The 27903-nt window shown below is 41.0% G+C and overlaps 1 protein-coding gene and 1 long non-coding RNA gene across 5 annotated transcripts; one reads left to right on the top strand and one right to left on the bottom strand.

Annotated features, from left to right (window-relative positions):
• On the top strand, nucleotides 1–27903 carry LOC117768518 (complement C3-like). Of its 4 annotated transcripts, none has more exons than XM_034596969.1 (43): nucleotides 1–151; nucleotides 6140–6335; nucleotides 6461–6623; nucleotides 6745–6839; nucleotides 7119–7207; nucleotides 7538–7620; nucleotides 7730–7817; nucleotides 8936–9038; nucleotides 9238–9358; nucleotides 9588–9703; nucleotides 10555–10701; nucleotides 12209–12308; nucleotides 12418–12512; nucleotides 12603–12794; nucleotides 12964–13119; nucleotides 14160–14289; nucleotides 14422–14490; nucleotides 14677–14874; nucleotides 15534–15654; nucleotides 17144–17232; nucleotides 17340–17479; nucleotides 18385–18597; nucleotides 19732–19795; nucleotides 19888–19977; nucleotides 20103–20309; nucleotides 20851–20926; nucleotides 21083–21242; nucleotides 21360–21455; nucleotides 21821–21971; nucleotides 22759–22844; nucleotides 23232–23309; nucleotides 23692–23847; nucleotides 23942–24004; nucleotides 24159–24240; nucleotides 24428–24470; nucleotides 24563–24653; nucleotides 24775–24864; nucleotides 24954–25056; nucleotides 25237–25326; nucleotides 25851–25943; nucleotides 26079–26161; nucleotides 27382–27530; nucleotides 27648–27903. In XM_034596969.1, the coding sequence occupies exons 1-43, from the start codon at nucleotides 75–77 to the stop codon at nucleotides 27787–27789; spliced, it is 4974 nt and encodes a 1657-aa protein (XP_034452860.1). In that variant the 5' UTR covers nucleotides 1–74; the 3' UTR covers nucleotides 27790–27903. The 4 variants fall into 4 exon arrangements, with proteins under 4 accessions (XP_034452860.1, XP_034452868.1, XP_034452878.1 ...); XM_034596977.1 differs by having other exon boundaries at nucleotides 22759–22841; nucleotides 23229–23309; XM_034596987.1 differs by having other exon boundaries at nucleotides 2–151; nucleotides 26079–26162; nucleotides 27386–27530.
• LOC117769432 lies at nucleotides 18739–19388 on the bottom strand. The gene is made up of 2 exons (XR_004615229.1): nucleotides 18994–19388; nucleotides 18739–18772 (listed from the first exon to the last, which is right to left on the bottom strand). It is a non-coding gene; the product is annotated as an uncharacterized LOC117769432 (long non-coding RNA).

The raw sequence follows: 27903 nt of genomic DNA on the forward strand, positions 1-27903 counted from the left end.
AGGTGAGAATATAATAAGGAGGGAGCAGCAGTGCAACAGTCTACATTGTCAGCAGAACAGAATCAGGCAGGAGGATGAGTAGGACTCCACTGTGGCTGCTGGCCTCGCTGGCCTTTGCCTCTGTCACCTCACTGGTTGATGGATCTCCACTGTGAGTAGATCTGTCTTTGTTGCCTCTGCCAGGGAGTTTATGTTTTAATCCCTGTCCATTTGTTTTTCATAACGCAAATACATACTGAGTGGATTTCCACAAAACTTTGTGGAACAATTGTACATGGGCAACGAAAGAACCCATTCACTTTTAGAGGGGATCCATGCAGACACAGGGGCAATCCAAATCCAGAACGCCCCCCTTTTTTCTTACATTAAGAGATATGACATTTTTAACTAATAGTAATAATAATAATAATAATAATAATAAATCTTATTTGTATAGCGCTTTTGAAGGAACTCGGATAAAAACGTATCATCATTATACATTGAAGACAGTTCTGAAGAGGTGAGTTTTGAACAGCTGTTTGAAAGTGGACAGGTCGGTGCAGCCTGATAAATTAGGGGAGTTCCACAGGGAGGGGGCAGCTATTTAGGAGGTTCTGTCACCCCAAGTCTAATGCTTGGTCCTCTGTGGTATGGAGAGGGTTTCAGAAGTGAACGAAATTAAGTTCTTACACTTACATAATGAAGGATGTTGTCCAGTTTAGAGTTTCACTAGTCAAGGTAATGTTGTCTTTTAAATCATGTCAGTAAGGCTGGATTTTGTCCTGAGTTCGCAAAGTGATGTGTTAGAACAGACAAAGCAAACAAAGTCCAGAGACATGATGAAATGTTTAACTTGTAATTTAGATAAATAAAAGCATTAGCACAGACTCTGAGACACTAGTTTGGTGCCTGAAAAGCAAACAACAAAACTAGAACAGCACTCAGTAGCGCGCACACTGCTGCCAAGGTCCAAAAGTTCATGAACAACATTACATTACATTTCATCACATATCATTTAGCTGACGCTTTTATCCAAAGCAATTTACAATAAGTGCATTCAACCATGAGGAACAAACCCAGAACAGCAAGAACCACGTAAGTACTATTAGCTTCCAAAAAAGCCAAACTACAAAGTGCTACATCTAAGTGCCATATAAGTGCAACTAAACTTACTTTTTGTATTATATATATATATGTAAACACCAGAGTTGACGATTATTATTAGATGTTATCTTCTTAACCAAGGTGTAGTCGGAAGAGATGTGTCTTTAGCCTGCCTTTGTCCTGATGTCATTGGGGAGCTCGTTCCACCATTTAGGAGCCAGGACAGCAAACAATCATGATTTTGTTGAGTGTCTAGCTCGCAGTGCGGGAGCAGCAAGCCGATTGGCAGATGCAGAGTGGAGTGGACGGGCTGGGGTGTAAGGTTTAACCATGTCCAGGATGTAGACTGGGCCCGATCCGTTCGCAGCAGGCACGTGCACAGACATTTTGGGGGGCAGGTGCTCAAACCAAAAAAAAACGGCACCCATCACCAAAATTATTTATGAAATTAAAAATAATAATAATAAATAAATAAATAAATAAAAAACACAGTAGGATATTTTCAACTTATATATTTATTTTTGTTAACAAACTAACTCAAATTATCAAATTGAATAAATAAATGAATAACAGGCAAAAACAGACAAAACAAGGCCATATTGTATTACCAAATAATATGTTAAATAATCAAAAAATATTCTAACTTAAAACTTATCAAAACTCTGCTCTGAATAAATTAAAGGATCTTCACAGGAGCATCCTCCTTGGTGCCATCTCTTGGAAGATTTTTATTACTTCACTGTGATTTATTTCAATGTCTTGCTCAATGGCAAGCAGGAGAAGGTCGGAGAGTCTTTCTTCCCCACAGAGACTCCTGAGCCTGTTCTTTATTATCTTCAGTTTTGAAAAGGATCTTTCCACTGAAGCTGTTGTCACTGGCAGTGTTGCATAGATCCTTACCATCTTCACAAATGTTGGAAAGATGAGCTGGCCAGTGTTCTCCTCCACAATGGCAAGGATTTCTTGCAGGTTCTTCGAGGGAAAGCTGGAGTGGAACACCTTTAGCTCTGTCTTCAGCTGGTCCTCATTTTCCTCATAGAAGTCGCAAAGAACATGGACAGCTTCCTCTGCCTCTGGGTTTGGGGTGCTTGTCCAGTTGGCACACACTGTTAGAGAGTGGAAGGACCGTATGATTGTGCCAGTTGGACTTCCAGTGATGCTCCCCTGGAATCTCCTGTTGAGCTCCGCAGTCAAGGTATCAATAAATGTGTAGTACACATTCGACCTGTAGTATGACTCCACAGAGTCAATCTCATCACTCACTTGCGATGCAGTTGTGCTGTGTTGGAAACGCACTGGCACTTTCCGTTTCCTCTCCTGACCAGGCACAACAGTAGGTAAAGGAATGTTGAGAGCCTCTGCCTTCTCTGACACACCTTGAAATATCTCGGCAAACTTCTCCTCAGACTTCAATGCTTGTATTGTGTGAATTACACCATCAATTAGCTTGTAGGCTGTGGAGTGGTCCAGGCTTTCTTCTTGCAGAGTGTTTGATGCAAGAGCAGTGACTTCAAATGCTGGGGTGGTGATTTCCATGCAGAGGATGAATGCGAAGTTAATCGCATTTTTGTACATTTTTGCATCCCCTAGGGCCAGGTCAGGTGGATTTCTTTCACAGATCTCATTGAGGAGCATCATTATAGCTTCCAGATTTCTCTGAAGGGCCTTCAGTGCTTGTTCCCTGCAAGCCCAACGGGTATCTGACAGCCTCTTGAGCTCCACAATGTGTCCCTCTGGATGCAGTGACTGCTGCAATCTAACTAAAGCAGCATGGCGCTTTGAGGAGCCACTGCAAAAGGCATACAGCTTCTCCACAAGGTTGAAGAAGGTCACAAAGTGCTTATTTGACTTTGAGGCTTCCACCAGGACCAAGTTCAGGCAGTGTGCTTTGCAGTGCACATAGAGGGCCTTCTCATTGAGTGTGCGTATTCTGGCTTGAAGACCTTTGTACATGCCACTCATGTTGGCAGCTCCATCGTAGCCCTGGCCATACATGTTTTTCAGCTCCAGACCATTCTTCTGTAGAAGGGAGACTACAGTATTCTCCAGCTCCTGGCCTGCTGTTGTATCAATGTTGCAAACTTCGATAAATCTCTCCTTTATTTGCTTTTGATGTAGATATCGCACTACAAATGACACCTGTTCTTTGTGGGAAACATCGGTGGTCTCATCCAAGAGAATAGAGTACATTTCAGCTTCTTGGATTTCTCTTTGGATCTCCCTCCTGATGTAAGTACCCAGTGCTGTGATCAGGTCATTTTGGCTTCTGTTTGACAGCAGTGACACCTGGGGCCTTTTCTTGGTGACTTTCACTCTTCCAATATTTTCTGTATGCATCTTCAGCACACTGTCATAGCGGGAAAATAGATTCACGAGTTCCAGAAAGTTACCACGGTTGTTACTTGAGTTACTCTCATTATCACCTCGGAATGCTAGTCCCTGCCTTGCGAGATACACTGTGAGATCTATTAACCTGGTCAGTATCTCTCTGTTTGTCTGCCTCTCTCGCTCTCTGGCTTCCACTCCCTTTACATCTGATACATCAAATGAAGTCTGGAGTGCCTTTTTTTTGTAATTGGTCCACCTCACCATGCTTGTCATGTGGACCTCTGTGACAGAGTGCTGCTTGATTTTTTCAAGAGCAGTATTCCACTTTCTGATCCCATTTCTCCACTCCTTTCTGCTTTTATATCTATCTTCAGGTAGAAAAAGCCGACAACTGAAACAATGCATTGAATCAGAACTTGGGGAATACTCCAGCCACACATTTCCAGAAAACCAATGCTTTTGGAATGACCGCCCTTCAGCATTTTTGGGAAAAAACATTTCTGGTTGACAGGGCCCTACACTGCAGCACATAGCAATGTAGCTCTCATTGCACCTGATGTGAAATGCTTCAATATGGGACGGATCTGTAGGATATGGCATGGTGGCTATTTTTGAAATTGCATCCTCACTTTCATCAACAGCTCTTTCCTCCACATGCCCTTGCTGTGATGTAAAGGGAGCTGCTGTCACTTCACCCTCTTCTTGACTCATCTCCTCAGGCAACACTGTTTCTGTTGCTGCCCCTGAACATAACTCAGTCCTACACTCTGTCTGTCCTTCCTCATCTGTGATGGGGTAGGGTTACTGATTCTCCCTCATTTGTTTTACTAGTTGATGGCCTGATCCAAGATAAAAGAGAGCTGCTACCCTGAGCTGCTTGCTGCAGTTCCCTGTCCTTCTGCTTTTGGAGTCTCTCTTTTCTTGGCATTATGCTGCAAATTTTGTAAGTGAGATAAATCAATGTTGTGCATAATAATCAAGAGTGACTTACATAATCTCTATAAAGCTGACAACACAGTACACACACATTTTTTTTTACTGTTTTCTGACAGAGTTGAAGCATAAGCAGCATTACACTAATAATTTACCACAATATACCTCACCAGACTGTCATGTAGCTCAACTTAAGACCTACCTTTCATTTCAATAATTACGATTTTAAATGAAACAAAACTAGTGAACTTGTCTAATTTGTAGAACAGTAAAACTGCCTTTAAATTCTCTGCCTGCCTGTCTGCCTGTCTGTCTGTCTGTCTGTCTATCTGTCTGTCTGTCTGTCTGTCTGTCTGTCTGTCTGTCTGTCTGCCTGTATCTCGCTCCCTCTCTCTCTTCATTAAACATGACAAACGTCAGTAAACAGCTGGACAAGGCTTTGAAATCACGGATTTCGTGAGTTTTTTGTTTGTTTATTTTTTAGGAAACGTCGGACCAGTTGCGACGTAATGTTTTCAGCAGCGCTAATGCACAAACACCGTCATTACCAGTTTGTCTGATGCTGCGGGTCAAAGAAGAAGTAGGCTGCAGCCGTTTGGCCTGGCGCTCAGCACTGCATGAGCACTGAGTGGAGGAGGAGGAGGAGGAGGGAGGGGCGCGGCGGGGGCTTGTGAGCGCCGCGGAGCATGTCGGGGCGAAATTCTCACAAGAACTCAAATAAATGCCCCGTCAGATATCAAAACACATTTGGGGGGAATTGATGACAGAGAGAGTAATTTTTATTCTTAAATATTGATGAATGAAGAAAAAATTGTGCTCCAGCAGAAGGGGCACTTTTCTCATCCAGGGCAAAAGGGCAGGTGCTTGAGCACCACTAGGGGTCTATCTGTGCACATGCCTGGTTCGCAGCATGGTACGCAAGTACTAGTGTCTTGAAACGGATACGGGCAGTCAGCACATTCATAGACATCAGCAGGGTGTGAGTTATCAAAGAAATCAGAGCGGAGACTGTTTTAAAACATTTCTATTCACTTAGCTGAATCATTAACCTCATTGGACCTATAGTCTATGAAGCAGCTATTTTAATATTTATATAATCATTATGAATTATAATGTAACTAATTCAAAACTTGGGCATATCAATGCATTTTCAGGAATTTATATGTATATATATTTTAATCTACTCATTAAATAACTAATATTTTTATTCGATCATAGACGACATGCCAAATTTAAATCCTGCTTTCAGTGACAGCTCATCTTGGCCCGTGAGTAAACATAGTAGAACATAGTCAAATCCAAATAGTACAGCAAGCTGTAAAACAGCCGAAGTAGCTTAAATATGCCTATTTGTCAGACTAAGAAAGGAGTCTGCTTCAGTGGTGGACCTTTGTCCTCTTTTTATGTTTTCCAAATGTGTCAAGATTTGGCCCAAATATACCAAAACAATAGGTTCCTTTTTTGGAAACATGCCATGCTCCAGGTAAAATGTAATCTGAATGTGGACCTATAGTGGCCCATATGGTAAATGGTGACTATGGCCCCAACACCACAAAACAAGTTCAGGTCACCTTTGGTTGACTTGCAGTATTGCTACGGCTTAATTGTGGCCCAGATCTAGCAAACAGGAGCAGATCGCTCAATTGGCATTATTCCATCCGTAGGTGGGCTAGATTACACTGTGGCAGTGTTTCATACAAATATGGGCCGAAAATTTGTTTGCCCTGTATGAGCACATGGTGCAAAGAGATGACAGTATGTTTTTTTATCTTTGTCTTTTCCTCCTGCTCTGTAGGAAGGTGATGTCTGCCCCCAACTTGCTGCACGTAGGAACGGCAGAAAATGTCTTTGTGGAGTGTCAAGACTGCGAAGGAATAGACATCAGGGTCGAAATCAACGTGATGAACCATCCAACCAAGAACAAAAGGCTGGCAACCACATCTGTGACGCTTACCAGTGCAGGACACTTCCAGGCACTGGGACAAATAAGGGTATGTGAAACACTGTTGCTGTGACTTGGCGTCATTTTCTAACATGAACTCCGAGAGAAATGCTCCTCGCACATGTTCGTCCTGCTCCTCAGTCACACACTCATTTCTCTACATGCTGCCATCAGATCCCTGCTGGAGACTTTAGCAAGGACGCCAACCTGAAGCAGTACGTCTACCTACAAGCTCAGTTCCCCGACCACCTGCTGGAGAAAGTCGTCTTGGTGTCCTTCCAGTCTGGCTACATCTTCATCCAGACTGACAAGACCCTCTACACCCCAAACAGTAAAGGTCAGTTCAATACGACTTCAGCGCTGAGGAACTCACCCATATCTCTGCAAGTAGGCCATCATTTGTTCTTTTTTATGAATGACTGCACTGTAAAATAAACCTCTATCTCTCTTCCTGTCAGTTCATTTCAGAATGTTTGCAGTGACGCCCCGCATGGAGCCGGTGGAGAGGGACGAGGAAATTCAAAGCGAAGCTTCCATTGCCATTGAGTTTGTGGTATTGCATTTTAACTTTGCATTTTACAAAACAAAAAGTTATAATTAGAATCAGCTCAATGGCACATCATTTCCTAGCTTTCACCATCATCTCCAACAAATTCTTAGATTAAAATTTTTTTTAAATCTAAGAATTTAGATTTACGTTTCAAGGGATCTGTTGTTACAGCCGTCCCATCACTCATTGTACAAGTAAAGAAACATTGTTGAAATAGTGTTAGACTTCACTATAAGTGGCAGGGTTCAGTGTTAATGGTTGTCCAATGACTTTTATTTTTAGACTCCTGACGGCATCGTTTTACCTCTGGATCCAGTCTCTCTGAAATCAGGGATCCACTCTGGAGATTTCCAACTCGCTGAAATTGTCAGGTTAGTATTTAATTAAATCAAATTAGATTAAACTATTTTAGGCAGCCGTCAGCTTGTTAATCTTTATTAACAACCTGACGACTTTAGTCTATTGGACTGACAGAAATAACAGAACAGTGACAGACTTCAGGATTTATTCGAGAGTCAACCTGGGTACTTTAAATGCAGTTTTTCTCATTTTCCGACATTTTATTTCAAATTTTTGCGTGTGTGTGTGTGTGTGTGTGTGTGTGTGTGTGTGTGTGTGTGTGTGTGTGTGTGTGTGTGTGTGTGTGTGTGTGTGTGTGTGTGTGTGTGTGTGTGTGTGTGTGTGTGTGTGTGTGCATGCAGCCCTGGACTTTGGAAAGTTGTGGCTAAGTTCCACAGCAACCCACAGGAGAGCTTTTCTGCAGAGTTCGAGGTCAAAGAATATGGTGAGTCCCTTTTACCTCAAGCGTTATTTACTGTAAAACCTAAAAAGCATTCATTAATTTTTACTTCCACAATAAACTTACTTGATATAATACGTTTTTCATTTTTTAGTGCTGCCCAGTTTTGAGGTGAAACTGACGCCTTCGAGCTCCTTCTTCTATGTGGACAGTCCGGATCTCACCATCAACATCAAAGCTACGTATGTGAAGGTTCTTGTTTTGTGGCTCTACAGAAAAGAGTTGTCATTAGTGGATTGATTGAATTAGAGGATGTGTTGGAGCTTTTGCTGATTTAGTCTGTTGTCATTGTTCAGTGGTGGATCTAGGATTTTTCTAAATCAGGGGCCATAAAGGGCCCACAATTTACATGAGGGACCAATTAAATATCCAACATCAATGCATCCAGTAAGGTGCACATTTTAGCGTTCCTTATTTACTGTTGGCTCGATAGCTTTAAGCAAAGCCACTTATCATTGAATATATTTGTGTTTCTTGTTCAACCACATTGTGTTCTTCAAAAAAGCTTAGAAAATGTAAAGTCTAAATTTTTTATTTTTGTAAGTATTGTGAGTAACTGACCTTTTTTTCATTATTATTATATATTTTTTTTATTTCTTAAAAAAAAGACCACTTACAGGACATGGTCACTTCAGGGCCCAATCAGACTACCCCTGGATCTGCCCCAGTCATTGTTTTATTTCGTTTTTTTATTTTCTTAGTATACTTCATTATTATCATTTTCTTTTTATTTGTATTAAAGAGTTTATTGATTGTTTCCTTATTTTTGTGAAGCGTCTTTGAGAGCATTGAAAAGCGCTATATAAATCTGATGTATTATTATTATTATTATTAATGTCACATTTTGATGATCCCAATTTTAACAGTCCAGTTTTTCTTCTTTGTGGTGTGATGGAAATTCATCTTGAGATTTGAAATAATGAAATTCTCAGACTGGAGTTGCCTTTGAGTCTTTATAATAGTAAACTCTGCAGAGGTTACACAACAAGCACGGGTGCTCAAAATGGAACTGGCCGCAAGTTCACAAAAGCCAGAACTTATACAAAGAGGCGTTTCATAAAACATAATATGAAAAAAGACATGAAAGACATGAGATCATCTGTGTCTGTCCGTCCGCTGTAGCAGTTGGAAGAAAAACATCACCAAATAAGGGCATACACCCTGTTGATCAAGGTCATAGCAGTGAGACACCAACAAATAAGGGTTCCATCCTGTCAGGTAGACAGTGTCACAGCAGTTAGACACCTGGTCAGGGGGATTTCCACTACAGTGGGTATAAACCTTTGCTTCTGGCTTTTAGGTATCTGTTTGGTGAAGAGGTGAGTGGCACAGCATACGTGGTATTTGGGGTTCAGCAGGATGATCAGAAGAACAGCTTCCCCAGCTCTCTTCAGAGAATATTGGTGAGCACATACTATAATTCTGTCTGTCAATTTGCCAGTTGCATTGCATTGCATTGTCACATTTCTATCTGCAGATATTAAATATTCATGATGTTCAGAATGAAGCCAGACTGAACAGTACCTCCAACTGTTTGCTTACTGTTCTACTGTGCTACTATACTGTGTTTAATTGTTTTTTTTCTGTGTTATGTCACATTAGATCGAGAATGGTAATGGGGTGGTCCAACTGAAGAGACAGCACATCACACAGACCTTCCAGGATATCAATAAACTGGTGGGGAGTTCGATATTTGTATCCGTCAGTGTGCTGACAGAGAGCGGTAAGAAAGACAAACTGTGAGTTTGTGCCATTTCAGCATGTCTGATCATGTGTGATTCAGCAGCTCCAAGGACTTATTCAATGTCATTGACAAATATGCACGCTATGAGCGAAAATATAAACTTCATATAGGATATGTGCATCAGAAATGACCATTTTCATATATCAGTTTAGAATGTGAACAAATGTAATGGGCCTGTGGGTGGGTGTGCGTTTGTGTTTCTGAACAGGTGGTGAGATGGTGGAGGCAGAGTTGAGAGGTATCCAGATTGTCACATCACCCTACACCATCCACTTCAAGAGAACGCCCAAATTTTTCAAACCGGGAATGACCTTTGATGTTGCGGTAAGGCCCTGACGCATTTTTACACTTATATAAAATGACAGTGACGTTCTATATTTCTATGATGCAACATGAACAAATTATATTCCAGAGGGCAAGCAGTAATTCATACATTTCATATCATGTGTTTATTTATTTGCTGGAGACAGTGCTCATTAATCCACAGACAAAATACTGTAAAAAAGTTAGCTGTATAAGCTAATTTTATCTATCAGCTTTTACCAGGCAACCTGAAATAAAATAAAATTACCTATGTTATATAATTAAAAATATCTATGGATAATATATATGCATTATAAATATTATCTGAACTGACTGTACAAAAAAAACATGATCAAAACACTAATCCAATTTCAATGTTTGGTTTTGCTTAAATTATTCACGTGTTTATTTGTAATATATTGTAAGGTGTCTGTCAAGGCGCAGTGAAATCAAATGTATAGTCATTAATATTGTATTATTATATTATTATTATTTCTGTTGTTGTCTTGAGTTTGTATTTTAAAGGTTAGATAATTACTACTCAATTCAACAGGTTAACTATTCCAATCCCACATAGCAAAATTGTTTTGGCCTACACTGTCCCACTGTCATCCAGCCCACATACTGTGTGGAATGATGGCACTTGAGCAGTCCGCTCCTGTTTGCCAGATCTGAGTGGCCCTAATTAGTTTTGTGCTATTTGTGCAATATTCACCATTGTTCTGTTCTGTCTATTATTGCACAGTACATACACTGCATACAAAATGATGTAATAGAGTTTGTTTGCCCTTAATAAGATGTGATTAACTGTATGCTTTGATAATACAGGTGAATATTTCTCATTGTTTGGCTGTTTGTTTCCTTGATGGCAGATTGAAGTCACAAATCCAGATGAAACTCCGGCAAAAGGTGTTGCAGTGGTGGTGAATCCAGGTGAGGTGGAGGGCAGAACCGCAGCCAATGGCTATGCAAAGCTTAAAGTCAACACAGTGGCCGGAGTTTCAAGACTGACGATCAATGTAAGTGTCTGAAGTTTCTTGATTTTCATTTTTGCTCTTTATACGACACAGTTCGTTTGCAAACAGAAGCTGAAACCTGCATCAGAGCACATTTTTGATTTTCTTTTGCAATTGATTACAATTTGATTACTATCACCCAACTCTGCAGCTCTGTGCAGGTTTCAGATATATTTAGTTTGTTGATTTGGTTCTGTTACTGCTGTCGAGATTTCTTGTAATAATCAAATAATGCAGCTTTAAGTAAGCAAGAATGGATCTTAAAGTCCCCCTCTGGTGAAAATCAAGTTAAAAAAAATGTTAACACGTCCCCTTTTTTGCCTTTTATATACCATTACCTTTTATCTCGGTGCACATGACAGATAAGAACCCTTGACTCCCATTTGATACAAGAACATTTTTGAGTAAAGTAAGCAGTCAGCTGCATGGCGGAGTATTTCCACCTTTACACTGCAGTGAAGAAATGCCAGTGTAAGAAAAGAACAGATTTAGTGTTTTGTGAAGTCTCTACCTTTAGCCTCAGTGTACCCTCAAGTTCGGCCTGTATCATTGATAACAAAGTCAAAACACTTCATGACGCCAAGGTGCACAACTGAAGTTAAGTCCCTACCACTAACACCTGCTAACTTCTACTGGTAGTTGGAAACCTAAATTGTGCAGAAGATCTTCAAACGTACAAGGGTTATTCAAAACCATGTCCTATATTCTTAAAAACAACAACTATGCTGTGGTTACGCCTGGTGTTCACACCATTTCAGAATTTTAGAGCATCTAAAACTGAGAAGTTTGGAAACACTGCTGACCCCATTTTAACTCCAAAGCAGTGTTTTAGTCCTAAACGAGCAGAAACAGAGATGTTTGGAAACAGGCGCCTATCACATGACCCTATTCCAGAAGAAAAAACAGACGGCATTAGCCTTGACCTCCAGTGTAGAACGCATCATGGATAATCAATTACAAGTGTTGTTAAATTCTGCATTGTACAATGATACAACCGGTAACATGTGAAGGAAACAATTGATTCCTAGAGCAATTCCTGTGTACACCGGCATGTGCATGCCAAGTGTACGTGGTCATGTAATTTTCCTTTTTTACGTGTGTTATTATAGATGGGAATTAAACCTGATACGAGCCAAAGCACTCACGTTGATAGAGATCATTTTAGTAAAACATAGTAGTATGGATAAAGCCTCAGTAGCTGGAAAAGGCTCCTCCGCCGCAGAGGTCATATTAGCATATTCACCGATCCCAGTCATGGACGTAGGAAGGAAGGTGAAGTGTTACATTTAAGCCATTTTAAGGTGATATGAGGATTTTTTTTATGACAAACTTTTGAATAACAATAATAAGATACAGTTGATTTTGAGGAACAAAGAGTTTTAAGGATATAATAAACTGCTGGAGTAGGACTTCAATGTTTGTCACCAATAGGATGAGATCGGACGGGACGGTGCAGAGCTGAGATCTTTTATATGTATTTCTTTATAACCATGTGTGTCTCTAATTGAAGGCCAAGACCAACGATCCTCGTATTTCACTTGAGAGACAAGCAAATGCCAGCATGGTCGCTGTCCCATACAACACTAAAAGCCAAAACTACATCCACATAGGTAAGTCTAAATAACTTCAGATGATAGGACAAGGCTGTGATGATAAAGTACTGTATGTGCCATGAACTATTCAGTGTCTCGCACTCATTGCAAAATATCATTTTTGTAGGTGTGGATACAGCAGAGCTGGAATTAGGAAACAATCTGAACGTCAACCTCATTCTAAAAAAGCAGTCAGATCAAGACAGTGACATCACATACCTGGTGAGAGATGTTTTTCTCTGCCTCATGCCTCGACCTATGTAAAGTATAAACTCCAGTTTTAAGTACTTATGTGTGAATCTGTGCCCCTAGATCCTGAGCAGGGGTCAGTTGATCAAACATGGCCGTTACAGGACAAGAGGCCAAGTGTTGATTTCCCTGAATATTGAAATCACCAAAGACATGCTGCCATCATTCCACATCATAGCCTATTATCATCTAACTGACAATGAGGTGGTGTCAGACTCCGTGTGGGTGGATGTCAAGGACTCCTGCATGGGTTCGGTAAGACTCACGTCACTGATTTACAGAGTTAAACTAATTACGAGAAGAAACAAGACAAGCAGAAAGTGAAAAAGTTGGTTCTGTACTTTTGGGATATATTTCTATGTGTTTTTCATCAAGCACAAAACTGCTCGTCTCCTTTATTCATCGCCCTTCCCTTCATGTTTAGCTGAAGCTGGAATCTTCGAGACCTGCTGCGTCCTACGAGCCTCGCAGCATGTTTGAACTGAAGGTCACCGGAGATCCAGAGGCCACGGTGGGACTGGTAGCAGTGGACAAAGGCGTCTACGTTCTCAATAACAAGCACCGCCTCACCCAGAAAAAGGCAATTTCTTTATTCTATCGTTATCAGTGGAAATATTTCAAAAGGTGGTTAATTTGAACAATGATGTAAAAAAAAAAAAGCCCTTTTTAAGTTCTCAGTATAGGTTGTTTCAGACATGAACTCCGAAGTTTGCCTTTCATACTGAATGAATGACGCAGGAGGAGATTCTCCGCTTAGACGTGTTCACAACAGCACAGAAATCTCTGAAGCGTTCATGTGAGGGGTGGCGCAGCAGGCAGGATGTAACGTATTCATCCGGCTGCAGAGATCTCGTGTTTTTGTCTACAGCACATCGACAGTGGCATCGGCCCTCATCACCAAAAGCTCTCTTGAGATCTTCATCTGTGTCTTCTACGTGTGTGGCACCGCTTTTTCATCTTGAGATATTAGTTTTTTTCACTTTTGCATCTGTCACGTGTTAGAAGGGTAATCAAAACGCCCATTCGTTTGCCGGTGAACCTTCAGAGGATCTCTAGCTCAGAGTCTCTTACTTACACATTTGCGTTCTCACATACAGCCGCGCTGGAGAAGGTCAGAATATCTCGTAGTCAGTCCATGTGTGTAAGCATCTCAGTTTGGAGGGTCACAATTGCTCCGCCAAAGCCCAATATATGATAGTCTAGTAATTATAGTACCAATACAAATGAAAATAGAAAGTGGTTATTTATTTGTCATTAATAGAAAAGTAAAAGAATTACCAGATGGGCCTTAATCCATATTTGGACCAAAGATTAACGATTTCTGCTCAGGACCGTTCCTCCAACAAGTTTGGTGGAAATTAGTTCAGTGGTTTTGCGTGATGTTGCTGACAAAAATATCCACCAACAAACAAACCAATAGACACAGGTGAAAACATAACCTCCTTGGTGGAGGTAATAATGTACATGTATAGTGATGAATATCCAGTATACTGTAGTTATCTGTCATGCTGCTGATGCACTTTATAAATACGTCTTTCTTCTGGTGATTCAGAACTTGATTTATTTCCTTAATTCTGCAACTTTGTATCCCTGTGTGTAAATGACTTCCACACTGTTCAGGTGTGGGACATTGTAGAGAAATACGACACAGGCTGCACACCCGGCGGAGGGAAGGACAGTATGAGTGTGTTCTATGATGCCGGCCTGTTGTTCGAGTCCAGCACTGCCTCTGGGACTCCCTACAGACAAGGTGACACCGATTTTCTCTCATTTGTTTTCCCTTCTCACATTAGACTGATTTCATCCAACCGTCAAGATCAAAGTCAAACTGTATCCTCCGTCAGTGGCTCTGTTTAACATTTAGTCTGTGTTGGATTTCCAGAGAGGAAATGTCCGGTCCTCACCAGGAGGAAACGATCTCCCACTATAATGCACGTCAGGACCAGCTTATGTAAGAACCACAACTCTAAACTATCTAGTCCACACATGACTATTTGAATTTTGAATAAAAGACTTGACTAGTTTATGTATCTGTTTCTAATTTGTCTTAATTTAAAATGCTTTATTCCAAACAGCTCCCATTTCATTTTGTACTTCATCCCTTCTCACCTCTGTCTCTCCTCAACCCTCTTTCCAGTGAGTCATTATGACCTTGAACTGCAGCGTGAGTGCTGTTTGGATGGCATGAGGGAGACCCCCCTGTCATACACTTGTCAGACGCGCAGTGAGTACATCTCGGACAGTGCATCCTGTGCTGAGGCTTTCCTGCACTGCTGCACAGAGGTGGAGAACCTGCGAGACGAGATGAAGCAGGATCAGCTCAACTTGGCCCGCAGTAAGAGATGGGTGATTAGGGAAGGGGGGAAGAGGGCTGGGTGGGTCATCCACGGCCAGACAATAGATTGTACATAAAGATGGACGACATGTCTTCGCTTTCTCCCACTATTTAGAAATTCAAATCCAAAATGTCCAGAATACAAACGCTGCCATCTTGTGCATTTGGAATCAGAGTCTGAGCAGTAGCGATCAGGGGTAGGAGCCACGCGCTCAACTAATCACGAATCAGTCATAAAAGAAGTAATGTATTATTTTTAATCAGAAAAATTACAACTTGAGCAAAGATCAGTGTGATAAGAACTACCTAAAATGAGAAACACAATTTATTTGACGTGTAGTTAGTTTGATCCATGTTATTGCCAAAAACTCTTTTGACATCTTCGTCGGTGTCTTCTACGTGTGTGACACAGATTTTTCATCCAGAGATATTTGTATTCTTTTAGTTTTCTTCATTTTTGCATCTGTCGCGTTTAAGAAATGTCATCAACACAAAAAGCAGCTCTAGAGACCAGATTTATCCCGTATACTGCAGCCAGCCACCAGGTGGCGACCGAGACCGGCTTCACTTTTGTGTCCATTTTTATATAAGATCTATGGGTCAGACTGGTGGTTGTGAGACAATCAAAGTGGTAACCTTCCTTGTTAATGACTCTCCAGGTGAGGAGGACGACAACGATGACATGGACAGCAATGAAATTGTTTCTCGCACCAAGTTCCCTGAGAGTTGGCTGTGGTCAGAAATCAAACTGCCTGCTTGCCCGCCACAAACACCGAACTGGTGAGGCAATGTTGTGCCATAATGCATTAAACGTGATACCATAAAATGGTGTGCCTTTCGGCATTCAATAAATTTGGTTATCAAAATAAAATATTAAATATTAATATTTAATTATTAATATTAAATAATAACTTTAATTGATTAAAGTTACCTCGGGGCACCACCCTTCAAAGGAAGGGAAAAGATAGCCAATTTATTGATTAAGTCTCATAAAGGTTCTAAATACAAATTTGGAACTCTGATTAACAATTAAATTAATAACTATAACCAAAATTACCATATAGATAGTTAGCTAAGTTGAAGGATATGGAGTTCTTGACAGTGTAGAGGTTGGCAAAATTCACTTATGCAACATTAATGAAAAAACATTTGTTAAAGGAAAACATTTATTATGAATATAATAAAGTATAAAAACACAAATTACTGACGGTGTACTTACTAAACAAAGACAGGTATGTGAGTATGCATGTGTGTGTGTCTGTGTGAGTCAGCGTGCTTTCAAAATGGCGGCTGGCCAAAGAGATAACACCCTTTCCCCCCCTATGTGCTTCCAAAATGGCGGCTGGCCACTCTGAAGAAAACACCCTTCCCCCCCTATTGGAATCTTTAGGACATGTAGCAGGGGTCAGAGCTAATTAGGTGAAGGAATATGCATGTGTCTGTGTGTGTGCCAAATTAGACAAAGTTACTAGATTGGATGCAACAAAGACTGTGAAGAGCATAACAGACTAACATTACTTTCTCAATAACTTGTAACCAAAATATCACAACACCACAAATCAAACTTATAAACATCACACAGAATCGAATAAACAGTCTTGCTTCGCCTAGTATAATTATTAAGCCCAGTTGTGTTACCCGTCCGTGGAAAGGGGAAAAAGAGTTGCTGTGCAGTTCGCAGTTCTGTGAAGTCGTCTTGCTGGTTTCTGTCTCCGGCCTTAGTGATTCTGTTGAGCTGTGCAGCTCAGTTGCAAGCAGGACATCGAGTCGCTGCTTGAAGGGTTGGTAGAGCTTGGAGGTTTCCTTGGTGAGATGAGCTGGAAGCTGCACCTTTGCACTCCTCTCGAAGAGTTGGATGAGAAGAGAAGATGTGAGCTGGAGAAGAGGCTCGACAGCCTTCCCTCCTGTGGAAGGATTGTTGGAAGAGGCAGGAAGAGACAGAAGAGACAGAAGAGGGGGAGAACAGGCCTTATATTGGCCCGGTGACCTCACAGGTCATGGGGTCCAGAGTGACCAATGGGAGTTGAAACCTGTGTCCCTGGGGGGGTTTTCACACCTCTGTGTGACATTGATGCCCCCTGGGAGACTGAGTCCTGGAGGAACATGCGGCTTCAGACTTTTGACTGAACATGTGATACCGAAGTGTTGTCTCACAAAAACCAGGTCCCAACAGCAACTAAAATAGACATAAAAAAATACTATACTTTGTTCATGACACCACCAACGTTGAAAACCTCTCTGAGTCCTTGCACTTTTTTTTTTGATCCAGTGACTCCACATCCTTTATGAAGGGCGTTCCTTTGCAAGACTCAATCACAACCTGGCAGTTCACTGGCATCAGTCTTTCAAGAACCCACGGTGAGGACTCGGTGAATTTTTGTCGTACCACGATCATCTTAAATCTCTCTCATCCCCCTATTTCTTTCTTCTCTGTTTCACCACTTCTTATCCTTCTCATCGTTAAGGAATCTGCATTGGCGAACCATTGGAAGTGATTGTCTGGAAGCCATTCTTCATCGATCTCAGACTGCCCTACTCTGCTGTCCGTGGAGAGCAGCTGGAAGTTAAGGCGATCCTCCACAACTACAGCCCTGATGTTATCACAGTAAGTCTGAGCGCGATGCTTTGTTGTTTCAGGATGGAGTCAATGAGACGATGATCATTTTTCTCACTGATGTCAAAGAAAGCAAAAGTAGATATTTAAGTGATTGTTTCTTCTGGCTTTCATAGGGTTTTTGTGGGATCTTAAAAAGTCTAAGAAAGTCTAAAATTGGTTGAATTTTAGGCTGTAAAGGGTCTTAAATGTGGTAAAATGCAACATTCTAAGTCTTAAATATGTTTAGGTAGGTCATTTAATTCTAAATCAGTTGCACTTTAAGATTACCATTATTCATTTCTGAGAGAAATGTTTTGGCTTCATGCATAGTTTCTAATATCTCTATCTGTGTAGTTCTTTCTCTGTGATGTAGATATTAGCACGCTCTAATAAAACTACAAATAAGACCAACATGGGACTGATAGCTGAGTCTACAAACACCTTGGTCAGAGTTTGTCACAGTACACTGATACTGCCTGTAGTTTGTGAGATAGTTTGGTGTTTCCAGGGTTGTTATCTACTCTGCTACTTCACTTTATCTTCAATTATGGGGAAGTATAAATAATTCTGTGACTCCAATATTCCTTTGTATCTGTCGTAATTGACATAAGTCTTAAATTTCATTCATTATGGTCTTAAAACGTCTTAAATCTTACTTGTAAAACCCTGAAGAAACCCTGGATAAGTGCAGTAGTGGCTGACATTGCTCCTCATTCTCAAGGTCAAAATGTTCTTTTGTAAAACAATTTCAACCATTAAATTGTTGTTAATTTCTTTTATTTACATCAAAGTGTGCCTGAAATTGTCAAATATGAGAGGAATCATCGAAGAAGAATCCCCATCTTCTTGAGGCAGATCTTTGACCGACTGCACATATACCTCACTCATTGATGTATCTTTGTGTCTTTCCCAAGGTGCGTGTGGATCTGATTGAGGAGGAGCATGTGTGCAGCGCGGCTTCTAAACACGCAAGGTATCGTCAGGAGGTCAGAGTCGGGCGACAAACCACACGATCTGTCCCCTTCGTCATCATTCCCATGAAGGAAGGACAATTCAGCATTGAGGTCAAAGGAGTTGTTAAAGGGTCACATCTCAATGATGGAGTCATGAAGATGCTGCGGGTGGTGGTAAGAGAAACACACTCTGTAAAATACCTCTTTTACACCACATTTAGCAGGTGTAAGCAGGTATTTAAAGGCAGGTTAACCTGCTACAAAGGTGAATGACACATTTCCCATTGCCAGAAGAGGAGTTTGCCTTTTTTCCCCCCTGGTGCATCATGTTCTACGTCACAAACTCCTGCTGTCTTGCGAAATTGGCACGTTCAACCGGGTGTCACCTGTCCATCACTGCCAGTCGGATCAAACCCATGTCTGCTGCAGAGCCATTTGACTCGGGAGTGAATAACGATTGTATCTATTCCCATTGCAGACAAAAGCCAGATGTTAGTTGGAGTTTGGGGTTTTGTTAGATGTGTATGCAAGATGCAATAACCGCATAATAGGTCGGGGCAGTAGTGAGACCTTAATGGGGTCAGTGGGCACGTCATCAGGGCCACGTCATCAGTGACAGAAGTGGCGAGGAGTACTGTAGACAAGCTTTGTGACCAGGCTTGGAATTATTTGTATGATGTGTCGTTGATTTTTCTGTCTTGATCTTAACATTTGCTAAATGTTGATCTCCTTGAGGGTCTCCATCTTTGTTTATGTTTACCGGAAGTGGCAGAACCTTAGCAAGTATAACGCTCACCATGCAGCCGGTTGCCTACACGTACTCGACCTGAGGCCTGTTACTATGTGATGTGGATGTATGTGTGGCTGCTTTCAGCCCATTGCAACCAGTGTAACCTGAGTTTTTGTACGTAGCCATTTTCATTTTTAACATATCCTGCTCTCATTAGGTGTGTCAATATCATTCCCAATAACTCCATCGGGCTCAATAAAGGCATTCCCCCCCTACCATCAAATCTGAAGGGCAAAGGCCCAGCCAAAATCAGATGGTCTGATCTGTGAAGGATTTCCTTTTTGTGTCACCAGCGTGTCCAGTTCTTACCATCTCATTGTTAGCTACTATGGCTGCGCTTACTGCGCAGCCTTTCAAAATGCAACATCAACTGAGAAAAAGAACCAGACCAATAAGGATTGAATATTTTAACAGACAAACCGCTCTGTATTTTATTGTAAACCAGCAATAAAATACTTTATATTACTTAAAAAGTAGTTGTGATTTGTAATGTTTGTTTCTGCTGTTTTTTTTAAGAGCCAGAAGGTGTTCTGGTTAAACAATCACAGATTATAACACTAGACCCCCCTAACAAAGGTGTCGGTGAGTTTACCACATAAACAGTTGCATTTGACAGTAATGTAGTAATATTGTGTTTTTATTATTACTTGAATTCATCATGTTTCTCTCTTCAGGAGGTACACAAGTGGAAATTATCAACAGTGGAATCCCAAAGAAAGATTTGGTTCCAAACACACCTACTAGCACACAGATTTCTGTGACAGGTGGGATTATGGTACATTTGGACATGTCGTGTATCGCATGCCCGTAAAATGAATTCATGTTTATTTGCTTGTTTCTTCCTTGATTTAAAGTGCTTTGGTTTTTCTGTTGGTGTGTGTGTCTGCAGGGAGGGAAAACATTGCTCCAATGGTAGAGAACGCAATTAGTGGGCAGTCGATGGGCAGCCTTATCTACCAGCCGTCAGGCTGCGGAGAGCAGAACATGATCCACATGACCCTACCCGTCATTGCAGCCACTTATTTGGACAAAACCAACCAGTGGGAGGCTGTGGGCTTTCAGAAACGAAACGAAGCCCTCCAGCATATCAAGACCGGTAAGATCACTCAGATGTATTTACTCGCACATACCTAATTTTACTGTGGCTGAAGTGGTATCAAAACAAACAAGACACAACATGCTACCCCTGCTCCACATATCCGAGCTACAACACTCAAGCTGTTTTCAGACATGAACTCAATGTATGGCACCACTTTTTCATCCTGAAATATTGGTACTCTTTTTCTCATTTTGTATCTTTTGCGTGTTAGAAACATCATCAACCCACCAACTCACTTGCAGTGAATCCTGCAGAGGATTTCTTGCTCACATCAGCTCATTTTAACTTTATCCAGAGCTTTTACTCAGAGGCTGGCAGGAGAAACTCTGGAGCCTCTCACTCTGACATTTGCGTTCTCACATACAGCCGCCCCCCCCCCCCCCGGAGAACATCAAGGGATTATCTGGAGTTAGGTTCATGGCTGAAAGCAACTTAACACATAGACACAGACACAACTAAGGTTTTCACCCGGTTTTTACAAACAAAACTGCCATCAGTTCTATTCAGTAAAAGCATTGTGTGTTTTGTTTGTGTCCAGGTTACCAGAACGAGCTTGCCTTCCGTAAAACTGATGGCTCTTTTGCTGTATGGGCCAAAAGCAAAAGTAGCTCCTGGTGAGGCATCATAACATCTATGAAGTCATACGTAAACATCCTCTAATATGTAATGTAATGTCTCCTAACGTATATTCTACTATACTGTGAGAGGAAGGGTGTATTTCATTAGCAAATTTATAGAACTGAACAATTACCCCCTCTCCCCTCCCTAAGGCTGACAGCGTACGTTACCAAGGTGTTCGCCATGGCCAACAGTCTGGTGGCAGTGCAGAGCAACGTGATCTGTGACGCTGTGAAGTTCCTGATTCTCAACGCGCAGCAACCCGACGGCGTGTTCAAAGAAGTCGGAAAGGTGTACCACGGAGAAATGATGGTGCGTACACTAATTTCATCAACATCAGTTTTCAACTTAATGGAGATGAAGAACAACATTACAAATGTTATAACCATATACAAATAGAATTAAATTTGTGCATATGCGTGTGTATAGGGTGATGTGCGTGGCTCCGATTCAGAAGCCTCCATGACGGCCTTCATCCTCATCGCCATGCAGGAGTCACGGACTCTATGTGCTGCCACTGTTAGTGTGAGTACCTGCTATCTTGTATTTCTTCATTTACTTACTTCTCATTATGAAACCTTTGGCTGAGCCCTGCCCCCCTTATTTACTACTGCCACTCCTGTCAACCTTCCTGTTCTTGCACGGCACATACAGTTACAATAATACTTGTGGCAGATTTACTGCTCAAAAAGTACATTTACTTTGATACTGTAATTAAGTTTATTATTAAGTAGATTCATTTTCAGGTACTTTTCACTTTTAGGGTCAGGGTTACCACACACTACACGTATCAGCAAATAACTGTACTTTCTACTCCTTGCAATGCATTGTGTAACATGTTGTATTATAGTGATTCCCCTCATCCTCTTTTTTTCTCTCCTGATGCCCAGAGTCTTCCAGGCAGTGTAGACAAAGCGGTGCAGTACCTGGAGAGGCGTTTGGACAGCCTCACCAACCCATATGCTGTTGCCATTACATCGTACGCCTTGGCCAACGAACGCAAACTGAACCAAGAAGTCCTCTTCAAGTTCGCTTGTCCAGGTGCTGCCACACAACAATATTATATGGATGTGCAGTAACAAATATAAAACACATCCACAATTAATTAGAGCCCGAACAACATTGATATTATGGGAAGATTTAAGCCAAAAATATAACACATACCTCTGCCAAAGCCCAACAGTCCCATTGTGAAACTGCATTCAAGTTCACTGGATCCAGATTTTTATTTGCATCTTCACCAAATTACAAAGACTCATGACTATTAGTCCCCTAAAAAGTCTGATTGGTTTCATCCAGATCCATGGATTATTCTCTGAGATATCAACAAAAATATCCAAGTAAAAAAAAGCCCCAAATCACGTTAAAGTAAAGTAGAAAAAAAAAACTTGATCAGTCCCCCGATCCAACTCTGCACCAAAATTCATTATTTTAATAGTTTCTTTCTTTTGTCATGCCCCACCTCTCCACACAATTTTTAATGAAAATCAGTTGAGTGTTTTTTGCATAATCCTGCTAACAATTAAACAAACAAAAAATATTGTTGTCTGTAAAGTATATATATTTTATAGTTGAATATCAAGTCTTATTTCAGAAATATTTAACATAAATGTACATTTTAAAAACTAAATGTCAAATATCTGTATTTGCCTTAAAAATCCATTATAAATTGGATTTTCATGTAAATAAGCCTGTATTTGCTCACATTTTCCAATTCCTCCTGTTTTTATTTAATTTTTTAATCAAAATTAGATATTGTAAGTCACTGAAGTTTGTCACAAGTTCTTCTTTGTATTAAAAAGTTGCTTTGTCTGTTTTTTCCCCTCAGAGCTGTCCCACTGGCCTTCACCTAAGGGACGTATTTACACACTGGAGGCCACAGCTTACGCTCTTCTGGCTCTGGTCAAGGTCGGGGTAAGCATGTCCCACTTACAGTATGTGTGTTTGACCAGCATGTCGAGCTACACACAATAACAGTCACAAGCCATGCCTCCTCATTAAAAGGCTGGACGGAGTATTAGGCTAGTGCAGTGCCTGTTCTAAAATAACAATTTGGAATGGGCTGATCAGAAGTTACAGGGAACTTCTCTGAGGACTAACCCTAACCCTGTTCTTGTACAGTAAAAAACATTGCTAACCATTGATAATCGATTAGTTGTATCAGGCGAGCGCCAAGTCTCTGCAAGGAAGAATTGCCATGATAGAAAAAACAAATTTATATGGTGGGTTTCTGAAAACCCAACCAAAACCGATGCTCAATCACAGAGACTTCAACCCTTTTCTCCCCCTCTGTTTATAAAGGCCTTCGAAGAAGCCCGACCTATTGTGAGATGGTTCAACCAACAGCAGGAGGGGGGCGGAGGATTTGGATCAACTCAGGTAACAAAGCACTCTCTCCATATGCACCTCTAGCTAGTTATCATGCATTTGAATTGTCATTCATTCATTCAACCTTTACTTTAACCCGGGATTACATTTAGGTTGATACCTCATTTACAAAATAGCTGAGTACAGAAAATTAACAAAATTACAGTTCATGAAATGTTATTCAAAGCAAATTAATCAATTAAAACCAATGAATCAACTAAAACAAGAAAAGCTGGAGGTAAAATGAGATTGACAACTTAAATTGCCCCAAGGATTAAATTGAGTTGAACTTTAGATCTTACTTTATGTTGTGTAAATGAATCTGGACCTATGAACAATATCTTTGGTTTTTAAAAGTGTTATTTTCTCCCCCTCGCTCTTTCTCTATCTCCAGGCTACCATCATAGTGTACCAGGCTGTAGCAGAGTACTGGGCCAGTGCTAAAGAACCAGAGTACGATCTGAATGTGGATATCTTGTTGCCGGGCAGGTCAAAGCCTGAAAAGTTTATCTTCAACCAGGAAAACAGCTATACCACAAGAACATCTAAAGTGAGTACACACTCTCACACACAAACTTGCATGTTGCTTTTCTTTTTGTTTCCTCTGCTGATCCAGTGTGTGTGTGTGTATTTTATATCCTCAGATCAATAATATAAACCAGGATGTGAAAGTGACTGCCACAGGATCAGGAGAAGCAACAGTGACAGTAAGTAAAAAAAAAAAAGTTTTGTTCTATGCTCTATCATCTGGTGTGTATCTGTTCTTTATTGAACCCAGATCCGACCAGATACATTTTTAACCTAGTGTCAACAAAGCTTGTACGACAAAAGCCCATTTATGTGATATTTTCTGTGTGACAGATGGTGTCGCTGTATTATGCTCTACCTAAAGAGAAGGAGAGCGACTGTCAGAAGTTCAACATGTCAGTGCAGCTCATCCCAGGTAATTTGTCTCCTCATTTTTATTTGTTGTGATCATTTTTCATTTTCTCTGTTTGTCTCCTTGTATGCGTCTATTTTGTTTGTGTAACTGCAAACTGTGTTTTTCCTGCTGCGTCACCATCATTCTGCAAAGTTGTTTTTCTTTATGAGAGAGGATTTAATGCTTGTGTGTTATCTTGCTTTTCCAGACAAAATGGATGATAAGATATACAAGCTGAAAATAGAGGTTTTGTAAGTACAATAGAGAAACAATACTGACTGAAGTGTTTTTCATATTGTTTTAACTGTCTCGTTTAATTGATCATTGTACATTTCCTACACAGATATAAGGACAGGGAGCAAGATGCAAGCATGTCAATCTTGGATATCGGTTTGCTGACTGGCTTTACCGTCAACACTAATGACTTGGACTCAGTAAGAGCTTTTACAGATACACACATACCCACATGGAGCCAATGTGAGAAAGGAGATGTTTAATGGTTTTGAAAGGTGTCTGACACGGTTTGTTTGTGTGTGTGTGTGTGTGTGTGTGTAGTTGTCTAAAGGACATGCCCGCACTATTTCAAAATATGAGATGAACACTGCCCTGTCAGAAAGAGGCTCACTGATCATCTACCTGGACAAGGTAAGACGTAAGCCTTTCTTCCCCCTTTCCCCTTTTTCTCTAGACCTTGTTCTGTCTCTACATCACATTGGCTTTAAATTTCTCCGCAGGTTTCTCACACACGACCAGAGGAGATCACATTTAGGATTCACCAGCCGATGAAAGTGGGCGTCTTACAGCCAGCCACTGTTTCTGTCTATGAATATTATGACCGTAAGCCTCAAACACACTTAGAATGACACTCAGTAGAGCACTTACCTTCCCCAAGGCCTAACAGTCGCCATAATTCAATCAAGCTGCACCAAATTGCACACACTCAAAAACATGTCCTATCAAGTATTTAATGTTGATTTTCACTGATGTAAGCCACTGTATATTTCTTTTCCATTGCAGAAAGACATTGTGTGAAATTCTATCATCCAGAGAGGAAAGCTGGACAGCTACTGAGGCTCTGCAGAAATGATGAGTGCACATGTGCCGAAGGTAAACAGGGTAGTGTCTCTTTGAAGACAAAAGCCATCCATACATCCATCCACTATCTATACCCCTTATCCTTTGAGGGTCACGGGGGGATGCTGGAGCCAATCCCTGCTAACGTTGGGCGAGAGGCAGGGTACACCTTGGATAAATCAGGGGCCAACATACAGAGACAACAACCGTTCACACTCACATTCACACCTACTATCTCCTTCTTAACTTTCGACTGTTGGAGGAAGCCACAGTAACCGAAGAAATCTCACGCAAACACGAGGAGAACATGCAAAAACACGCTCAACACATGCCACTAATGTAGTGCTTTCATCATCCTCCATTGTCTGTTACCTGCAGCCTTTTAGTATCTCACCTCATTAAATTTGGATGAAGATTAAATGTGGTCGTGGAAAGTGGCTCATAGTAAATCTCCAGAAGCTGATGTCTCCGATCGATGCATCCATACACCAACACATGTTCTCAATTAATCAAGTCATCACTTGTGTATTTACTTTGTGCCTATTGTTTATTTCCAGAGAACTGCAGTATGCAGAAGAAGGGCAAGATCAGCAATGATCTGCGCACAGAAAAATCTTGTGAGACTACTCCTACCAGCAAAATAGATTTCGGTAAGATGCACTAAAAATGGTCTGCACTTGAGTTGAGATTTGTTTAAACCTGAACATATTGTGTGTTTGTGTAAGTGAGTGATTGTTAAATAATCAAATAAGTGAGGTAACAATCTGCATCTTGTCTGTCCTCAGTGTACAAAGTGAGACTGGAGGAATTCACAGACGGTTTGTCTACTGACATTTACACAATGAGGATATTGGAAGTGATCAAAGAAGGTGGGTATTTATCTCCTCTGTGAACCATCGGGAATTTAAATCACCTTGTGTTTTATTGAATATATTTCTCCGGCCGTTTTCACAGAAAGTTTGCACCAAGGTCCAAAACCAGGATCATGTCTTTTCTTCATTGTTTGCATTTGATCTGTTGTTTTGGTTTCTGATTTTTTTGTAATGTCCTGTCGCCATCACCTATGTGGGCTGTCTGCCTATACTTCATTTTGATTAGTTTGTAGACAGACCTGCTGTCAGTTCGGCAGGTGGAGAAAATGAATGAAACAGTTGATTTCATTCATTTCGTTGCCACAGTAATATCATTAACATATTACTAGCAGCATTAAAAACTTCAGGCACGATATTATTGGTACTAGAGACTGCAAGCATTCCTGCAAGCAGCTTGCACTTCTTTGTCTGTCTATTCTTTAATGCCATCTCAAGTTTGACAAAAATTTGGTCCATTGGTTCAGACCCTGGTCCGATAACTGCTATTTTGTTTCTGGACTAAACTGAAAAGTCAGATGTGTCCGGACGAAAAAGGGTAGGTGTGAAGAGGTGTAGGTGGCATAGCTACACCTGAACTGAGTGAACTTGCAAAACATGTGCCATCAGAGAAGTTTGCCTTTGTGTTTTTTCCGTGGTGCGTCATGTCTGACGTCACAACCAACACATGAGGTGCTCTCTCATCTTGCTGTCTTACCAAATTAGCGCGTTCACCCGGCTGCCATGTTTTCATCACTGCTGATAAGAGCCTCGTAAAACCAGTGTCTACTGCTGAGTCGTTTGCCCTGGAAGTGAATACAGATTGAATCCATTCCCATTGCAGACAAAAGCCAGACATTAGTGAAAATGTTAAGGTTCTTTTTGACCAGTTGAAGTTCACCCGGCAACAGACAGTTGAAAAGGGGCTCTTTTTTTTTCTGCATTGTTGTTTCTGTAGGCACACAGAGCAATATTTGCCCATTTAAAGAAAGCATATTTATTTAGATTTGGGCAGAGGGGCAGATGAAAAGATTGATTTCTGTTTGCAAAGTAGAAAACTACCCCTAGCAGCAGGCTAACCTAGCTTGCATCGCCAGACAAAAAAACAGTGGGGGTACAGCCCAGCACCTGCATGTAAACCCCCATTAGACCCCCAACATGTCTCACTTTTCATTTATGTTACACATCTCCTTTAGCTCTCCATTCAATCCTCAAGCATCTTCTCTCATTTATTTCAATCGCAGGAAGTTTCGATGTGGGTCCTCAGGGGAAAGAACGCACATTCCTGAGTTATCCACACTGCAGGAAGTCTTTAGATCTGTGCAAAGACAGAACGTACCTCATCATGGGCACGTCAAAAGATATTCACAGAGACGAACAACATCAATTGTAAGTTTCTTTGTGTTTAAACAACTGCAGCTCCCATGTTATCTACTGTTTCTGCACTTTTTCGACATCATGTTCCATGATATTTTCACATGTGGTATTTCACTCTGCTCTCCACAGGTATCAGTACGTGCTCGGGGAAAGAACCTGGATCGAGTACTGGCCCAAGGAAGCCGAGTGTCAAGTCGAGGAGCACAGACCAACGTGTTTGGGCTTGGAGGAGATGGTCCAGCAGTACGAGCTCTTTGGATGTCAGCAGTAGCGTAACACGAGAGAAAACGCTTTCCTTTTAAATCATTTTTATTTTCTGCTGTAAGATGTGAAGGATTCAAACCTTATTACGTGCATTGTGTTGATTAAAATGTAATGGTCTTAA

The sequence above is a fragment of the Hippoglossus hippoglossus genome, chromosome 1, assembly GCF_009819705.1.
Source record: "Hippoglossus hippoglossus isolate fHipHip1 chromosome 1, fHipHip1.pri, whole genome shotgun sequence".
Lineage (NCBI taxonomy): Eukaryota > Metazoa > Chordata > Actinopteri > Pleuronectiformes > Pleuronectidae > Hippoglossus > Hippoglossus hippoglossus.

Excerpts from the sequence above, each read along its gene's own strand:
- LOC117768518 (XM_034596969.1), top strand. The coding sequence starts at position 75 with ATGAGTAGGACTCCACTGTGGCTGCTGGCCTCGCTGGCCTTTGCCTCT. Across the intron at positions 9,359-9,587 it reads CAGTGTGCTGACAGAGAGCG|GTGGTGAGATGGTGGAGGCA; the intron begins GTAAGAAAGACA and ends GTTTCTGAACAG. Across the intron at positions 27,531-27,647 it reads AGAGACGAACAACATCAATT|GTATCAGTACGTGCTCGGGG; the intron begins GTAAGTTTCTTT and ends TGCTCTCCACAG.